General features: G+C 48.4%; 1 protein-coding gene across 21 annotated transcripts in view; it reads right to left on the bottom strand.

Annotated features, from left to right (window-relative positions):
* LOC102526571 (partitioning defective 3 homolog) overlaps nt 1–18848 on the bottom strand; it is a 530455-nt gene that overhangs the window by 330352 nt on the left and 181255 nt on the right. For all 21 annotated transcript variants that reach the window (XM_072955252.1, XM_072955263.1, XM_072955256.1 and 18 more), the window contains one exon: nt 7949–8129. In XM_072955252.1, coding sequence (XP_072811353.1) covers nt 7949–8129 — 181 coding nt within the window. The remainder of the gene's footprint in view (nt 1–7948; nt 8130–18848) is intronic.

Raw genomic sequence — 18848 nt, forward strand, 5'->3', positions numbered from 1 at the left:
CCCGACCCGTCGCTCAGACGTCCCCACACAGTCTCTCCTCCGCGTGACACGCCCCTTCCTGCCGCCTGAAGATGGGCTTTCTTGTTGGACATACGCTGTGTGTTCTTAACGTGTTCCCAGCTGTGTTACCTTTACCAGTTTTACAGTGTCGGTAACCATTCCTGCCTCTGATAAACAGGAAGTAAAACTCAGTGCATAAGCTACGTTTCCACACAAAGGCAAGTCCTCAGGGCCAAGGAAAACACACCAGCCAAGGGCAAAAAGAAGTGGGAAAGAAAGAAGCGGTGGGGCGGCGGGGAAAGGAGTCTGCAAACCTGCTCTTCCCTCGACCTCAGCAGGCCTGACGGACCCGAGGGCTTTGCGCCTCACAGAGCCTGCGGCGTGGAGGCCCCAAGGTGGTGCTGAGAGCCTGCACCGACCTTTCCAGTGACCGAGGACCACCTGCTACGAAGGCCCAAGTCCATCCAGTCACGCGGGGCAGAGTTTCTAGAAAACACTCCTGTGCCCAGTGGCCCGACAGTGCCCGTTGTTAAGTGCGTGCACACATACTGCAGACATATGCGGGAAGGTTATTTTTAATTAAGTGCTTCCATGTAGGAAGCAAACGGTTATTCTGCCGAATGCAAACTCGGAAATAATGATGTCAGACAGGAAGTGCAAAGATGCTCTGACTCTGAGTGGGTGTTTGAAATGCCCCAGGGGACCCCCACATACAGGACGTGGCCACACATTTTCGCCAGTGACTCCGCTTGTCTTGAAGGTGGGGTGAGGCCTGAAGCACAGACTATGCTGATTCACTCCACTGAGCCTCAGTTTCCCAACAGTAGACACAGGGGAGGTGGACCTGCAAGTGTCCTAACTGCTCCATTGTCCAAAGGTGGGGACACCTGCCCCCAGTTGTCCCTGCAATGCGGCACACTGACCGCCTGCGGGGGGGAGCCATGCACAGGTCTCCGTTTTCACGTGCTCCGTGGAAGGAGAGGATTCTTGGGAAAGCAGGCAGACATAAATGACACGATGTGCTGAAAAGACTATGACGTCACCTTGTGGGGCACTGGGTTCCAATGCAGAGATCACAGACAAAATGTTTCAGCCCATTGAAACAAGTGATCGCTTACATTCTATTGGTGTTTTAAAACCTAACATTTCTTGTGTTCTGATATGGGGAAAATATATTTTTGTCCTTTTTTCAATGGACTAAATGATGTGAAAAACATGTTTGAAAATAAGTTTGCAACCCAAAACCAGCAGATGCTGGTTGCTGGTTACTTAGTTGGAAAATTGAAGGATAAAACACACATCTTCGCGACACCAAGTCTCGGTGAGAAGGCTTTCCTGGTGGTGTTTAAACACTGACTCTGGAACCAGCAACCTGGCCTACGGACAGTGCGTCTGCTGGGAACCACTGTCGCCTGGCAGCCCGACTCGGCTGCCAAACTGCTCATTAGGGCTGGCAACGCCCACCTGCGCCCCGGGTCCCATTTCGGCAGGGAAAAGACACCAGGCTGCTCGCACCATCTTTGGCTGTGAGCTTCCAGCAGCCCCTCATCGCTCAGTCTCCACCCACCTCAGTCCTCCAAGCACACTTACCTCGTGTGCGGCGCGTTATTTTTGAAATGTCACCTCGGCTCCAGCTCTTAGAAACTAGCTCAGCTTATATAAAGCAAAACACACAGCAGAGACAGAATAAGCTGCAGTGCCAAGTGAGCTGGCAGACAACACACCTAATTCTTCACGCAGAAGAACACGCGAACGAGGTGAATGCAAGTGCTCACTTGGGGAGCATTTCTCCTGCGTGCAGCACAGGTGACAAGAGGACAGAGCAGAGGAGTCCTCTCCAACTGGGTCTGGCCCACCCGACCTTTCCTGCAAGTCTGAAAGGAGTGCTCCGATTTATAATATAAACAAAAACAAACAATAGAGGTAACACGGCAACCAGAACAAAGGCGAGGCCGAGTACCGCGGGCTCCCGCCTCTCAGCTTCCCCTGATCCCTGCCGCCCAGCACGCTGACATCCAGAGGCCGATCGATACACAAAAAGATACAAAAGAGATACGTGGTGGGCAAAAAGCACCAAAGATACAAAACAAAATGTCTGAAAGCCCATAAAACAACTTCTGATGGGACACTGCTTTTCATTTTGCAGAAGTAAAATATTCAGCACCAACCCTGCAATTAGCTAGAAAATTACAATAATTACAGCAATTTTGTATCCCATCTCCAATCCAATTAATAGATATATGACCTTGTCAACATGCCATAATCAGACTGCATCTACAGCACAACTGGACGGGTTTTCTATGCTGAATAGGACTCGCACAGTAAGAAGGTAATTATTTGAAATACTGAGAATGCCATTTGTATGCTATGCTCCACTTCACAAGTTAAAAGGAAATACAATAGGAATATTATTTCTATTTTCAATATACATTTAAATCACATCCGGAAAACAGTATTCGAATACCGGTTAATGTTAAGAGGATAGATCTCTCAACTAAAGATCTCGGATCTTCTGGCAAGACGAAACCAATCTGTACGTTCTTGGGTAAGAAAAAAAATTTAGAGATGAAGAGGATGGCAGGGGTGCTAACTTTACAACGTAACCCTCCTATAGCAGTTACCGATCTGTCTTTAAGTTCTAAAAGTTTGGGAACTAGCAAAATCTTACCAATTAAAGAGCACCACTTCAGAAAATTTTTGCCGCTAATGGATAAAAATTAACTGTAAAATTAACACAGCTCAGACAGGTTAAAATGTTAAAAGGCAATCTAATCAGATACTTTGTTTCTCAAAATTTCCACAGCCATTCTATTTCTACAACTTTTTCCATCACTAGGGCATGTGCCGCGGCCAAGGAACCTCTAATCCTCACTCTGGCTCTTCTAAAGGGAATATTAAATCAGCATCCCGGGGTTGAAAAGGAATCCTGCCACCATTCTAAGGCCAGGCTAACCTCCAGAATGTCTGGCCTCTGTTAAAGCCTCTGAGAATTTAAAAAAAAAAAAAAAAACCAGGGTGAAAAAAATCACTAGATCTGGTCTCAGGATTTGCACAGCAAGCTGTGCCCTGAACACAGCAGGTCTCCCTAAACCTGGGTTTGTGAACATCTGAAACCGAGGCAGTCGGACACCAATCACAGAAGTGTGAGGCCGAGAGAGCACGGTTCCAGTCTGACTCTGTATGAACCCGCTCCACCCCACCCACCCACCCACGACAGGGAGTGTGTCCTATTCAGGAAGATGCGTCCTCGTTACTTGGGTTCCGTAACTTCTCAACCCCTAAGACGTCCATAAGCACTGGGTCTGCACTCCAGACTCATCGTCGTCACCACCTTTCCACAATCAGCCGTCAACCGAGGGCTTCTCACGTGTCCCGCCCCGCATCCTGAGCTTAGCATCCCGCTCCCTGTTCACAGTCCTGGGCCGGGCACCCCAGACGATGGAACCGGGGCTGAGGGATGACAGTCCCGCCCGAGCATCCACACGGACGTGGTGCTGCCAGACTCCTTCTGAACCACAGATACGGGAAACCGCGGGCTGAGAAAGGAGCACGGGAAATACATGCGAAAGCATGAAGTAGAATACGCTCCCATTCAAACATATCAAAAGTCTGGTTGAAAAAAAAAAGAACATTTCTGCAGGTTGTCTGATATCTGGTTATCTTTACATCGACATACGCCTGTCAGTGTCCAAGGGGATGCAGAAACTGCCCGAGAGTTTAAAGAGTTTGATGCCAAGTGGCCTCACTCCCTAAAGCGACCTACTGGCTGAAAACCTCCCCATTTCTCCACTGCGGACGGTCTAAGGCAGAGGAGGTCCAGTGCCTTGAAAAGCCCAAATGTTTCAGTTTTTTTTTTTAAATCAGAAGGGGGGGGAATGAACTTTGGGAGTTAAACAAAAAGTTTTTATTTTTTTTCTCGCATCATAGGAAAATGATACTTTAAAGGTTTTCTTAGCTTCCATCAATTCTTTATGGAATGAAGATTAGTGAATCCATTCACAGGAAAATATGGAAGACACAGGAAAGTGATCACGTTCTTTCTCCAAGAGAAACACCGAAGCTTCTTCATCTGAAGCCCTTTATTAACCACGCCCCCAATTGGAGTCCATCATTATGAGACCGAGCAAATCCCTACATACCGTTGGCTTCTTAATTTTCATGCCTCGAAACACGGAAGCCCACTAAACATGAATTCTTCGACAGCAAGGACCAGGCCTTGCCACTCAGCTCTGGGCTCTGATCACCCAGCACAGACTAGTCTCGTTTCATTTCCGAGTGGTGTTGATACCACAGAAAGTGACTCGTGTGTGACGGTGACTTTCACATGGTCTCCGAACCTCAGCACGCACCTACCCAATGCCTGCCCAGGGCGCAACACCTAAGTAAGCCCAGCAAGTAAGACTCAGGGCTTCCTGCTCCGAGGGTCTGCACGGCCTCCCACTGGTGCCTGCAAGACAACACGTAGGCTTCAAATGCAACTTCCTTTCCTCAGTAAAAACAAGGTAGAAGAGACATTTCGGGTTGAAAACAGCATTTAAGGTTTAATAAGAGCCAGCCACATGTGGGTGGTGGTGGTTTAGAAATTCAGTTGAGTCAGAAAAGTCAAAGGACACAAACCGAGGGGCAGCATGCCACCCACCTTCTTAACACCACGACAGAACTGGCCTCTCCTCCAACACTTTAAGACGCAGCTAAATGAAAGCTGCATCTTGCTTTTAAAACACACAAATAAAAAAAAACCCGTAACAGCAGCATAACAAAAAGCTCTGCTTTTAATTATATACGTTAAGGTGTAATTACTCACAGAAAGATGCTGTTTTCCAAACAGCAGGCACCTGAATACCGGTACTACTGCTTAATTAAAATTTTCTTTAAATCAAAATCAGGCAATCCATTTTTCATACACCAGCTCATTCCAAGCAGATAATCACTAACGCATGGACCTAACGAGCCAGTGCACAACAGAAGCATGCCACACGCGGTGCCCGCCCCACCTTCAGGAAGACATCGCCGGAAGCAAAGCCCACAAAGATTTTGAAAGCATCTATCTACGTACTTATCAAAGGTATTTGTATTTCTACAAAAATGAGCTTAAACTACATGTGCTCATACACGTGCACAAGCAAGCACAAGCCTCCTGGACCCCGGGGCGCGTCCCGTTAAGACGCCCCGTCGCGGCCACCTGGGCAGCCTCCCTGGAAGCACGGCTCACCATGAGCAGCTCTCGCGGCGACAGCTCCCGTCCAGGGCACAGAAGTGACCCTGGGAAGTGGCTGACACTGCTCTTCATCCACACACACCCCACCGTGCGGCCTGCCTCCCAGTCCCCAGACCCCTGTACAGCTGCTTTCCCTGTGGTCCCGGCGGATCATCAGATGTGTTAACTGTTCAGCTGGTGTTCCCTCCTTGTTCTCCCCCTGTAGCCCTTCTAGGACAGGGGAAGCAGGAAGTTTTCCATAAGCAAGTTACCAAAGTGCTGCGGACTGCTGCCGGTGTGGAAAGTGGGAACGGGGATGCACTTCAGAAGAATAAGCCATATGTGCCTGTTGATCATTCGTATGTCCTCCTTGGAGAACTGCTTGTTTAGGTCTTCTGCCCAGTTTTGGATTAGGTTGTTTGTTTTTTGTTATTATGTCCTATGAGCTGCTTATATATTGTCGGTTTCATCGTTTGCAAAAATTTTCCCCCATTCTGTAGGTTGTCATTTTGTTTTACTTAACGGTTTCCTTTGCTGTGCAGAAGCTTATAAGTTTAACTAGGTCCCATTTGTTTATTCTTGCTTTTATTTCTATTGCTTGGGTAGACTGCCCTAGGAGAACATTTTTGAGATGTATGTCAGATAATGTTTTGCCTATGTTTTCTTCTAGGAGGTTTATTGTATCTTGTCTTATGTTTAAGTCTTTGATCCATTCTGAGTTTACTTTTGTGTATGGTGTAAGGGAGTGTTCTAGCTTCACTGATTTACATACTGCTGTCCAGTTTTCCCAACACCGTTTGCTGAAGAGACTGTCTTTATTCCACTGTATATTCTTGCTTCCTTTGTCGAAGATGAGTTGTCCAAAAGTTTGTGGGTTCATTTCTGGGCTCTCTATTCTGTTCCATTTCCACATGTCTGTTTTTGTACCAATGCCATGCTGTCTTGATGACTGTAGCTCTATAGTATTGTCTTTAGTCTGGGAGGATTATTCAATAGGCACATGAAAAAATGCTCCATATTGCTAATTATCAGAGAAATGCAAATCAAAACTACAATGAGGTATCACCTCACACCAGTCAGAATGGTCATCATTCTAAAGTCCACAAATGACAAATGCTAGAGAGGCTGTGGAGAAAGGGGAACCCTCCTACACTGTTGGTGGGAATGCAGTTTGGTGCAGCCACTATGGAAAACAGTGTGGAGATTCCTCAAAAGACTAGGAATAGACTTACTGTATGACCCAGGAATCCCACTCCTGGGCTTATATCCAGAAGGAACCCTACTTCAAAATGACACCTGCACCCCAATGTTCACAGCAGCACTATTTACGATAGCCAAGACATGGAAACAGCCTAAATATCCATCAAGAGATGACTGGATAAAGATGACGTAGTATATTTATACAATGGAATACTACTCAGCTATAAAAACTGACAACGTAATGCCATTTGCAGCAACATGGATGTTCCTGGAGAATGTCATTCTAAGTGAAGTAAGCCAGAAAGAGAAAGAAAAATACCATATGAGATTGCTCATATGTGGGATCTAAAAAAGAAAAGAAAAGAAAAGAAAAAGACAAATGAACATAAATATAAAACAGAAACAGACTCATAGACATAGAATACAAACTTGTGGTTGCCAGGGGGAGGGGGATGGGAAGGGACAGACTGGGAGTTTGAAATTTATAGATACTGACAGGCATATATAGAATAGATAAATCAGTTTATACTATATAGCACAAGGAAATATATACAAGATCTTGTGGTAGCTCACAGTGAAAAGGAATGTGACAATGAATATATGTATGTTCATGTATAACTAAAAAACTGTGCTCTACACTGGAAATTGACACAACATTGTAAACTGACTATAACTCAATAAAATAAAATTTAAAAAAATAAGCTACATGTTCTAAATATTATCTAATTATATTTTGTATAGACATCATTATAAATTATCACCCGTCTATATATGAAGACCTCCTGAAGACTACCAGTCACGTCACGCAGACTACATTTCCCACCTGAAAAATGGAAATGTTTCTAAATAGATCTGCCCAAAAGATAAGTCATTTTTAACTTACAAATTTCTGGAAATAGACCTCTGAGTCTTTACAACTGCTCAATTATAAGATTATACAATTACAAACGCTAAAAATTATATTTAGCGAAAGTTCTTCCCTTTTCCAACTAAGCTTGGCAGGAATGGCTGCAGAATTCTTCAAGCTGGAACCTGGGCCCTCTGCCTCCTGGGATTCCTGACGTGAACTCACTACAGCGGCATTTTCCCCCCTTGAGATGGTATCTAACAGCAGCTCTTCCCGACCCCGGAAGGTAACGAAGGTCCTGAGGTCTTTGCACCCCTGGTCTCTAGTTTAAGGTCAAGTGATGGTTGTGACCAAGCTGACTGTCAATCAAACATCCACGTCTTGCTCCGATGGCAGGCCTTGCATGATTTCCACCTGCTCCAGCATTCAGACAAAACGCATGGACAGAGCAATTCAGGCAACACAGATTTGACTACTACCCTCACTTACCTTCAGTGAGCCATTAAAGTCTGCCGGTCCAAACTAAAGTCAGCCCAGTCTATTAAAGTGTAAAGCACCTTGCCTATCTCTCTTGCAAAAGACATTTGCCCAGGTCCTAATATTAATCAGTTTTGATAAAAAACAGATAATGAACTCCATTCACAGGAGCATGGCTGCTAACAAAAGCTGGCCTTCCCATAAATGAAGACGAAACGTGCACTTACTGGCACGAAGCACGGAAGGGGTGACCTCGATCTCGCTTGTGGCTTGGTAAGGCTGGAAGGCGGAGACGCTGTTGGTGCCGAGCTCGCTGCCGAACATCTCTGGACTCTGGGTGCCGGTGGAGCTGGCGCTGGTGCCGTCCCCGCCATGGTGCGGGTCTTGCTCCTCAAACACAGCTATCAGCTGGAGGGAAAGGACACGTGCGGTTACATGCAGAGGCACTCCAAGTGACGGCCACAGACTCACACCACAGCGACGCAGACCTGCAGAGGGAAGTGTCGGCGTCTACGCACCTAGGAGCGCTGTGTTTCGGGAAGCAAAGCATCAAAGGGGCAGCGCCTTGCCCCGAATGTCACTCGTAAGTTGTACATTTCGTATCCAAAATTCCGTGGGTGAGAAATAATGAAATGGTTTCATATCACAGAATGCTAAAGGGGATGGGGTAGACTGAAAGCTTTTTGTGAATGATACGTTAAGTGCAAAAGGAAATGCACATGTGCCCTACGTGATACAAATGATGCCCAGTCGGCACAGCACAAGGTGGGAGGCCCCTCACGCAGGATGAAGGGGAGGCGGACAACATGCATGGTGCATGAGAAGCACAGGGAGGGGGAGAGAAGCTGGTGAGGCCAGCCGCCTTCAGGGAGGTGGTGGGAACAGGGTTGAGAGAATGAGAACAGATGATGGAGAAAACAGGGTGGTGACACTTTTTTAAAAGAATATATTTTCTGTAACTCTGACTCTTAGAAAACATCATAATATTAAAATACCTAAAATAGAAATAAAGAATTGAGAGCAACCAAGATAACAATGGTGGGGGGGAGGGGACACAAACCAACCAACCTATCAAATGACAACTACCCCCACCCCAGGAGGGGCGGCAGGGGCAGGACCAAGTGCCCTCGCAGAACTCTCTTCACTGCTCAGTGTGAGGCTGCAGCAAAGAGACCCCGCACAGAAACACTGCGTCAGCAAGCGTGCTTCTCACAAGTGCACGGCTTAGAAACTCCTATTACTACCACTGCGACACACGCACACACCACACACACACAACACACACACCAGGGGTGGATGAAACGGAAAATACGTTGGATAGTAAGAGCCAGGAGTCTCACTGTCAGCAGCAGAAGTTACCCACAATGAGGTAAGTGGTGGTCCTGGGTCAGAACCAGAGGCGTTTGCGTGCGTACCCGGGTTTCACAAGCAGGTGGCCAGTGTGGACAGACGGTGGTGTGATCATGTTGTGCAAACACACACCCCCAGCTCTGCCCACTGGGAGGCCCAGGAAGCAATGACGTTGCTTCAAGGACAAATGGTTGGTTCGAGAACCAGTGAACGCAAATGCCCAGATCTTGGTTTCTGGTATCGCTCTCCAGTAAACGAACCTAGAGGAAGTGTGACCTCCAGGGCCGGGGGCAGTGGAGACACAGGCTGGGCCTGGAGCCCCTCGTGAGCCAGAGGGCAAGGACGCACACAAAGGGCCAGGGGCATCAGGCAGCAGCCCGAAGGAGCTCCCAGTGGCCAAGCTGGACGCCACCGTGCAGGTAAGGAATGATAGCCCTGGGTTAGAACCCAAGACAAACCACGGACCTGTGCATGCACGATGCCATAAATGCACAGCTGAAGAAGGAAGTAAATAAATGGCGGAGAACGGACAGCTTTCCACCCAAGTAACAAACGTGGAAGAAATAACAGAAAGAGAAACCACCCCAGGCCACCTCCACGGTCATAACCGTCGCAGGCAAGCTCCACCAGGGGACTGTAACTCGAACGCCGAGAACATGATGGAAATGGGACACCTGCACATCTCAGAGTGTCTCACCTCGAGATTCTTTTCAATTAAAGAGGAAACAGTATCTTTGCAGGAGAGAAAGGTGGCGACAGCTCTTCGCCAAGGTTGACACCACCAGTAACAAGACGTGTCCACAGCGCGCACCCTCTGAAAAACGCACGGGGAAGGATACGACGTCCCCTCCGTGGTTTTCCTGCCAAAAATGTGCGACTAGGTCTAACCATGAGGAAACACCAGACAAACCCAAACTGAGGAACATTCTACAAAGTAACTCCTACTCTTTAAAAACATCAAGGTGAGGAAAGCAAAAGACTGAAGAAGCCGTATAAACTGGAGGAGGCTGAGGAGAAGGAAGAACTACACACCGTGTGAGGTCCCTGACGGGAGTCCAAGCCACAGAAAGGACATGAGCGTAAAAGCGGCAGACTCAGATGAGGGCCCCCTCTCGGTCAGTGGACCTGACCCAGACGTCTTTGTGTCCTGACTGACGGCTCCGCCAGCGCTGTGCTCGGCGTTGGCACTGGGGACGGATGAGGGGTACGTGGGAACACTCTGTGTGTGCTATTTCTGCAACTTTCCTGACATATAAAATGATTCCAAAATTTAAAAAATTTACAAAGCACCATAAAAATTAAAACTCATCCTATTTCTTCTTATAACTAAACTGTGGCAGTACAGCTCCAAATCTCAGAGAGCACCTCGGTCAGCCACCTGCACACCCTCGCCCAGCAAGCCAGGCCGAGGACACCGGGGAAGAAGAGTCAGGCCCGAACCCAAAAGGAACCAGGCCTCAGCAATGCCAACACGCCCATCAGTTACGGACAGTAAGATGTTTGTGCAGAATATGGAAAGTGTTTGTAACTGCAGGTCATCAGTTTGAACAAATGCTACTTACATCAAACAGCTCATAAGATAAAAAGGAAAACCCCTCTAAGGTCACAGAGACACGAAGACAAACAGGAAGCTCAGAACCCCGCTGCGGCATCTTATATAATTAGCTGATTAAACCACCTGAAGGAAGGTTAAGTGGTAAGAAGAAATTACAGAAGGGTGAGGAGTTGGGCCACTCAACCTTATAATAAACTACATCATGGGAAGGGAAGCCCACGCAGGCAGAAGGATGGGAAGGGGTTTGCACATACACACTGAAGCTCCCGTGTACAGCAAGACGATCGACCAGCCCATCCACCTGGCTGACAGGCATGTCCTCATACAGGTAACACCCTCCAGATCGAGGGTCAGCGAACACTTTTCTAAAACGGTCCAGGTACTAAGTATTTCTGGAGCCACATAATTCATGCACCCTCTCTCACAACTATTCTGCTCTGCACTGTAGCATGGAAACAGCCTTAACACAACACATGAATAAACAAGCGCAACTACGTTTAAATAAAACTTTATTTACAAAGCAGGCAGGGGGCCAAACCTGGCCCCTGATGATCCTGCACTCGCTCGCTCATCCCTCTAGTAACATCCAGTTTAAAAATTTCAATTTGGGAAATAAAACTAAAAGCCAAATTACCTCGTAAACCCTGAGAAGCTAACAATATTCATTTCAAGCTCTTCATCAGGATTTTTAATTTTCTGTACTTGATTTTAAGATCATCAGGCTTTTCTCAAGGTGTGTGGCTTAATATGCACTTTGAACATATTAAGTTTTGACATTTTGGCACTTAATTGAAGCAAATGAAATTCAAGTTTTGTTATTAACTTTTCACAAAGATGTGTTCTCTCAAGAATCGAGTCCTTTCTGCAAACTGAAAATGCAGATTGAAAATTACAAAGAACGAGTCTTTAAATGCCACACACGAGGGAAGAACTTACACACGTATATTAGTTTCAATAATTATCTCCAGCACTTTTAGAAACACAAGTATTTGAAATCTGGACTGTGTCACGACCAAATGCTGTTTGAACTTCAGCAGCAGAACCACAGTTGGTCTGCAGTGATGCCAGTAACATACAATTCTACAACTTTCTCTTACACCAAAATTTAAGTGCCAGGTGCAGATAGAAAGCAATTCTGTGTTAAACTGGGAAGGGTATGTAATTTTAGACAACTCACCCTGTAAGAATACACAGGAGCGCAGCAAAAGAGAACGAGACCTTCACAAAAATACCACGTATTAAGAATCTCCATCATGTCCTTCAAAACATAAAGGGAACATCTTGCTTTTAAATTTGTGAAACGTGACTCAAATCCACGTTTCAGCAGATGGAGTCTTCACTGCTGTCCCTGAAGTAGATCGTTTTTGAAGGTTCACTTTTACTTTCAACGGCTAGTACTCCATCTCTCCTCTGGTCCCTCCACCTGTCAAGTCTCCACGGGGAAGGGTGGGCTGAGTTGGGGTTACACCCGGGATGGCTCGTCAGTAAATAAACCCACACCTGGCTGCACACTTCCACCTCCCTCAGGACACAACACTGCAGCTGCCTGAACTGTCAGAACCCTGCAACAGGAACCCTGTTTTATAAACGTCGCACGTAAATGCACATACAAACCTCTTGGATGGAGGGGGTCTCTTTCTTGGGTAGAAATACGAGCTGGAAGCCCAGAACTTCACGCAGCCAAGAAGCCAAGAGCACGGGATTCACCGTCAAAGAGACAACATTCAAAACAGCTCTGACCCCACCTCTTAGGCAGGCGCGGGCCTGGTCCACAGGCCTCTCCACCGTCTTCAAGTCTGACTTTCCTCTTCTCCAAAGAGCATGCTGGTCAAGGCCGTTCAGAGTGACGGCCGTGATCTCCAGACCCAAACCCCAGAACCTGTGGGTGCTACCCTCCCACGGCAAAGGTCACCTGAACGTGTGATTCAGATCAAGGACCTTAAAACAGGGAGACTGCCCTTAACTGTCCAGGGGGCCCCACCTAACCCCTCGAGCATGGGAAGGCGGAGACCCCTTCCCAGCTATGCCCAGAGGGAGACATGATAGTGGTTAGGGACGCAGTATGGCTGGCTTTCGGGGTGAAGAAAGGAGGTCTTGGGCCAAGGAAGGAGGCACCTCTGGAAAGAGAGGAAATGAAGTCTCCCCAAGGCCTCCAGGGAAGACGGCAGCTCTGCTCACAGCTTGGCTTTACCCACGCCAGACGTCCATCCCACAGGGCCGGACAGTAGCGAGTCCGCGACGTTGTCAGGTCTACAGTCACGTCACCACAGAACAAGAAAGCCACCAGTGCCAGCACCTCCCCTCCTGGAGGAGCAGGCAACAAGGAGCATGCGCTTCAGAGCACAGCGCTCGCTGACCATGACGGTGGTATGTTTACCTCTGTTCATCTGAGGGTCAGGTTCAGGGGTGACCAGAGCCTGAGGCCAAGCTCTACACCAGTGACCAGAGACCAGAGGGGACACAACAGGATGGGGGAGGGGGAAGCCAGCACAGAAGGAAGTGCCCCGGCGGCCCCCCACCAGCTCCTCACACACAGACGGAGCAGCCTTTTCTGCTTTGCTTCACGGAAAAGAAAACAGAGGCCCAGGAAGGTCCGTGCGACCAGAGTTGGGCTGTAAGTAAGTGCAGAATGAATCTGGAGCTGGAAACAAACCCATCGGGCTTCAGAGCTGTCCTCTCCCTCCCAACCTCCCAGCCCCGGACCATCCGACGCACAACAGCACAGCCTGGGAACCTCCAGGCTGCGACCACCTGCAAGTCTTGGGGCAGAATTCTGCTCTTTCTGAATTTACCAAAGGTAATGACCTGCTTCACCAAAGCAGCGTAATTTTGATACCACGACCGAGAAGTTTCTGAACACACACGAGGGTGATCGTGCCAATGACAGCATCACTCGGGCTCATCAGAAGAGCCCTGTAAAGGAATCACAGCTCTCCCAGATTCTGTCTCACACAGGGAACGGCAGGCGATGGAAGGCAAGCAGCCCAGTGACAGCGCAGAGACACCACACGCCCTCGGATGCCGCAGCCCTGGAGCTCGCCCCCTTCCTGTCTCTCTCGGTGTCTTCACTGATGGCATCACAGGCAGGCTGAACACGCCCAGAAAAAGGTGGTTTGTAAGGCCTTTGTGAATGTCTTCTGCACACTCAACATTCATATTGCGTTGTCTGACTCTGAAATAAATTTGACTTTGAAAGAAACACCTATCATTCTTTCAAGTAAATACCTATGATTTAGAAAGGCATCATATTTCTGGCCGTGGAGAAGGTCCAAAGCATGTGGAAAAGCAGTAAAAACCCACAATGAACTTGAAGACGTCTTTAAGACCCTTTCCTCACTCAAGGAGAGCGAGCGGTCTTCCCAAGCGAGCATCTGGTGCACGCAGTCAGGCCAGAGCCAGCCAGAAGCCCGGAAGAGGAAGTGCGTCAGCCGTGCTGCAGGGGGGCTCTCCGACTCGGCCCCGTTTTTCAGTACTCCTCCTGACCCTGTGCTACGGTGATGGTGCTTTTAAACCCCCAGCAATAATGCGTCATGTAGAACCTCACGTCTCTGGACAACGGCAGGGAGGTCTCCCAGACAGGTCTGCCCATAAAGACTAAATGCAACAGAGAGCACGCTGCGCACGTGTGAGAGCCACGGCACAGAGCGACATTCCCAAAGTTAACAACCAAAACCACGCAGCTGGAGTTCCATGTATCTTGTGACACAGTAAGGCTGCTCCACCACATACCATTCTAAATGATCACATTCCTGGTGACTTTCTCTTCCCGCAGGTTGATCGGAGGTTTCCATAATTAGGATCACGCATATCAGCACCTTCACATTCCTTTCGCCCTTTGACTCAGGGATGCACTTTTTAAAACACGGTGAAGTAGACCAAGTATTTGGGTTCCTGAATTTCCCTTTATCCATTCCTTCAAGAAAAAAAAAGTCACCTGCAGTTTCTTCCACGAGGCACACCTGATGAGCTATGGCACGCAAACTACAGCCAAACCAACAGACACTAGCATGGCCATGCAGATTAGTGCAGTGTGCTACCTGCTCCCAAGAAGGGGGCCTAATGAGATAAACATTTAACAGTGCCATTTCCAACAAGATACCACGGAGACAAGGGCAAGACATTCACCTCGCTACGGAACAAGCAAGGAGACCAACACCACCAGAAGCCGCCTGTGGAGGATCACAGGCCATTGTCCCACAAGAGCCAAGAGCATTCTGTAAGAAGGTACCACTCCTTGGTCGCAGACGCTAATGAAGATGTTACACGTCATCCGGGAATCGCAGTGAAATTCACCTGTGACACTCTGCAGCTTCCATTTCAGAGCGGGGACTGAATTCTGTTGTCCCTCAGGGTGACACACTCTGTCACCAACTGAGCCTTCAGACTAATTAGATTTCCAATTTAACAGTTATGCTCGACAAATAGCCTTGAGTGTGTCAACTGCAGACCACAACCAACATATGCAAATGCTGTGGCCATAAGCTGGCTGCCACCCCGTCTCCAAGTGCCCCTCCCCATTTGTACCCATCCATGAGGTTACAACGACACTACACAGTTGTTTAAGTGGTAATAAAAAAAGCAAGACTGCACAGTAAGACAGAGCAGAACAATTCTGAAACTGGCTGATCACACACAGACAGGTGAGCTCCAGACCGGAGGAGGTGGCATTTGTTGTGATTCTATCGTGAACACAGGCAGCTTTCCCTCAAACAGATGACGGGGACACTGGGAAAGGAGCAGTCTGACCCTCAGAATCAAACGTAATGAAGTAGTAACCGATTATTACAGAGACATGGCGGGGAAACTATTACATCAATCTGTGACAACACCGACCCCTCAGCCACTCTCTGAGCCCTCCTTTCTACCGTGGCTCATTAAAGGCTCATCTAAACAGAGCTACCATCTTACTGGACAAGCAAGTAAAACAACAGGAGAAGAATGTATCTGGGCCAACAGTGTTTTATAACAGCAACACCACCAGCTACACCAGGAGAAAGCCAAGTCACTGCAGGAGGAGTACCTCGAGCTTGCAGCTGAGCTTTAACTGTTTCATATGCAAGATTAATTCCCTGCTTCGGCAGCATTTTAAGAATTAAGTGTATCCAGCCTGATGTGCAAAAACAAACAAACAAACAAAAAACCAAAGCTTAGGAAAGAACTCAAAATGCCATGAGCACACTAAAGGCCTGGCCATCTTTCCTACCGGCTAAGACACGACCCGCAAAGAGCCAGGAGTCCTCCCCAGCACAGCACCAGGCCCCTGGACCCCTATCCCGCCTCAGCCCCCAGCCGCAGGGCCTGAGATGAGAGAGGCAGCAGGTCCTCCCCTACAGGTGCCCCCGCCCACCCTGCCACGCTGCCAACCCTCAAACACACATCTATTCCAGAGCAAGCAAGGTGTGGAAACAGGATTCAATAGCAAGGTGTTTGAATCTGTACACATTCCGCTTCACTATCAGTATGTGTTACGTACTGATTCCAGGAACAGTGTTTGGAACAGTGCTGAGCATGGACGAATCCCAAGCGGGAGTCCCTGCTGCAAAAGTGACGCCTTCCACAAATGTCACTCTGGGTACTGGGGATCTAAGGTAAAGAATATACGTGTTATTAATCAAAGGTCCGGCCTCACACAGGAATTAGGGTGCAATGAGACCAAACAAAACCACACACACACGCAGTCTTGCAATGCCTGACTCTGAACTGTGGTTACAAGACGCTACCAAGTCCACGGCCCCAACCACTGACTCGGGCCTCCATGAACAAGCAGGCATGAGTGACACCTCCCCTCTGCCCACGAGCACCCGCTGCTGCAGCTTCACCTCCAAATCTACCGCACCCCCCTCCATGGACCTCAGAGAGGAAGAGCTGCAAGCCAACGGCTCAGCCCAGGAACAGCACCTCCATCCCCGGGGCGGGATCAAGGAGCAGGGTCACCGGGGGTGGGATCACTGGGGGCGGGGTCACACAGTGGGGCGGGACCACTAAGTCTCAGAGGGAAGAGCCCACCCCTGCCAGCTCCGGCTCCTGGACGTCTGCTCCCTTTGCTGAGTCCGTGAAGCGGAGCTGCGACGCTGGTGGGGAAGCCCCTCTAGGCTTCTTCCCCTCCTAGGTGGCCAGGGCCTGTTCCCTGACCTGAAAGCCTTCATAATTCCTCCCCGACCCTGCTGCTAGCGAGGGAAGCAGGGGTGGAGCTCGGCGTGGAGACTCGTACTGGACGAGGGCCCGGCGGGCGTCCCAGGCCCCGAAGGACAGCAGCCCAGGCTCATCCAGCAAGGCCCCCCAAAAGGTGGCCAAGTTCACGGGCCCCTAGTCAGCCCATCACAGAGGCCACTGCTGAATACACGACAAATGACTCATCGCTAAAGTCTCTTGCCAGTGAAACCTGGTGAGGTGTATTACGTATATATATATATATGTGTATATATACATATATATATATATATATATATATATATATATACATATACATGTATGTATATTTGGCAATCAGTAGTGGAAAATTTCCCATCCTAAAATAGAAATTTGAAGGACCACTTCCTCAGTTCTAAATTCTGCAAACTACGTTTAAAATTAAAAGCCCAAGAAAAGAAAACGGCTCTGGCTCCACTGAACCCACTGGTGCTCAGAAGCCGTTAAGCAGGAAACCTCTCGGCTCAGGTCAGACCTAGAGACAGCGCGATGAAGGGGAGAAGTCGCCATCCCCAGCGCTTACAGACAAGATCATGCTTCCAGCCGAAGAACCAGCCTTGTTTCCAAGGCAACTTGCCACTTGCACAGGGGACTCACTTGGGAGTTCGTAATCCCTTAACTGCTGACTTCACAATTTGAACCAGACTCCCACTGACATCTTAGCTTCCATCTAAAAGCATCATCAGAAAAAAAGAGAGAGTTTAACTGCTTTCAAAGCAGACGGGCGTTCAGAAGATGCTACTGCATTGACCTGGGGGAGTGGGAGGCGACCCAGGAGGAAAAAGCGTCTGAGGAAAGCAGAAGAACCAGGAGTTCCCGCTTCACGGCGATTTGTCTCCACTGAAGACGCACCAAACCCACCACCTCCACTCACTCCAAGTTCTGAAGGAAAGCCGAGCCTGCTCTGACACATAAAAGAAAGTCACTCTTCCTGCCCCCAGCCACAAGACGGGATTAGCCGAAGATCAGAGTTCAACAAATTCGTTTTGTAAAATATAATGCTCACATTACATTACAAAATGCCTTTCAGTTTAATTTACGTGCAAAAAGAAAAAGTGCGATTTTTAAATATCCACCCAGAGGCAGAGATGAAAAACTTCAAACGTCTTCTGACTCCTTTCTGCTACGCTCATTATTTCACCTCCCACAAAGGAGCGGGAACCTGTCCTTGACATTATCAGGAATTATCTTCAGTACGTAACACAATGCTGGTTAAATTAGGCTCGTTTTAATCAGCTGGCAGGTTTATTCAAAAAGTAACTAAATAATAAAATTCTTTATAACAACTCTTCATTAGTACAACCTGCTTAGCAATGTTTTTCTTAAAAAGTGAATGCAGAATAAATACTAATTATGTGTCAATCCTTTCTCCCCATATTTGACAGATTAAAGAAATATCTTAGAAGTTAAATGTTTCCCCCAATCCACAAATCCCTTTGTACTAAAATTTCACGCAAATCTTTTGAAATCCAGTGCCACCTAATGGATTCAACCAAGCACAAAGAGTTTGGAAGCCGTAATTTTTAGGAGAACATAATCTGAAGAAGGCCGACATCTCTGCTTCCCCTCCGTTCTCGTCTCACAGAAAGCCTCCCCAGCTGACCTGGAACAGTGGGGGTCGAGTCAAGGTCACCCGTCAGGTGCAGCGCCGTCCACCATGTCACTGGGGGACGTTCCCAAGGATGGCTCGGAGAGCAGCCCCCAGTGTGGACCCTGGGCGGCCGCCCCCTGCCTCCCAGGTCTCAGCCCTGCCCCTGCCCGGGGCCTGTGCTCGGGGGAGCTCCCGCAGCCCACAAGTCCTTGCTCAGGTCAGCTGCTGTTATGTGAGAGAGCGTCAAGAGATTGAGGTACCACCAGAGGAGGAGGTGGACTCAGTTAAGCCATGTGAACCTTGTCCTGAAGCCCCGGGGCAGCCCTGGACGCACATCAGTGTCATCTGCACTGGTTCTGCAGGAGGTTCTGAGTTTGGAGACAGGACGGGAGGGCAAACCCTCGCAGCTCCTCAGTTCAACAAGGAAGAAGTCAGGTGGGCC

Source organism: Vicugna pacos, chromosome 35, assembly GCF_048564905.1.
Source record: "Vicugna pacos chromosome 35, VicPac4, whole genome shotgun sequence".
In the NCBI taxonomy this organism is placed as follows: Eukaryota; Metazoa; Chordata; class Mammalia; order Artiodactyla; family Camelidae; genus Vicugna; species Vicugna pacos.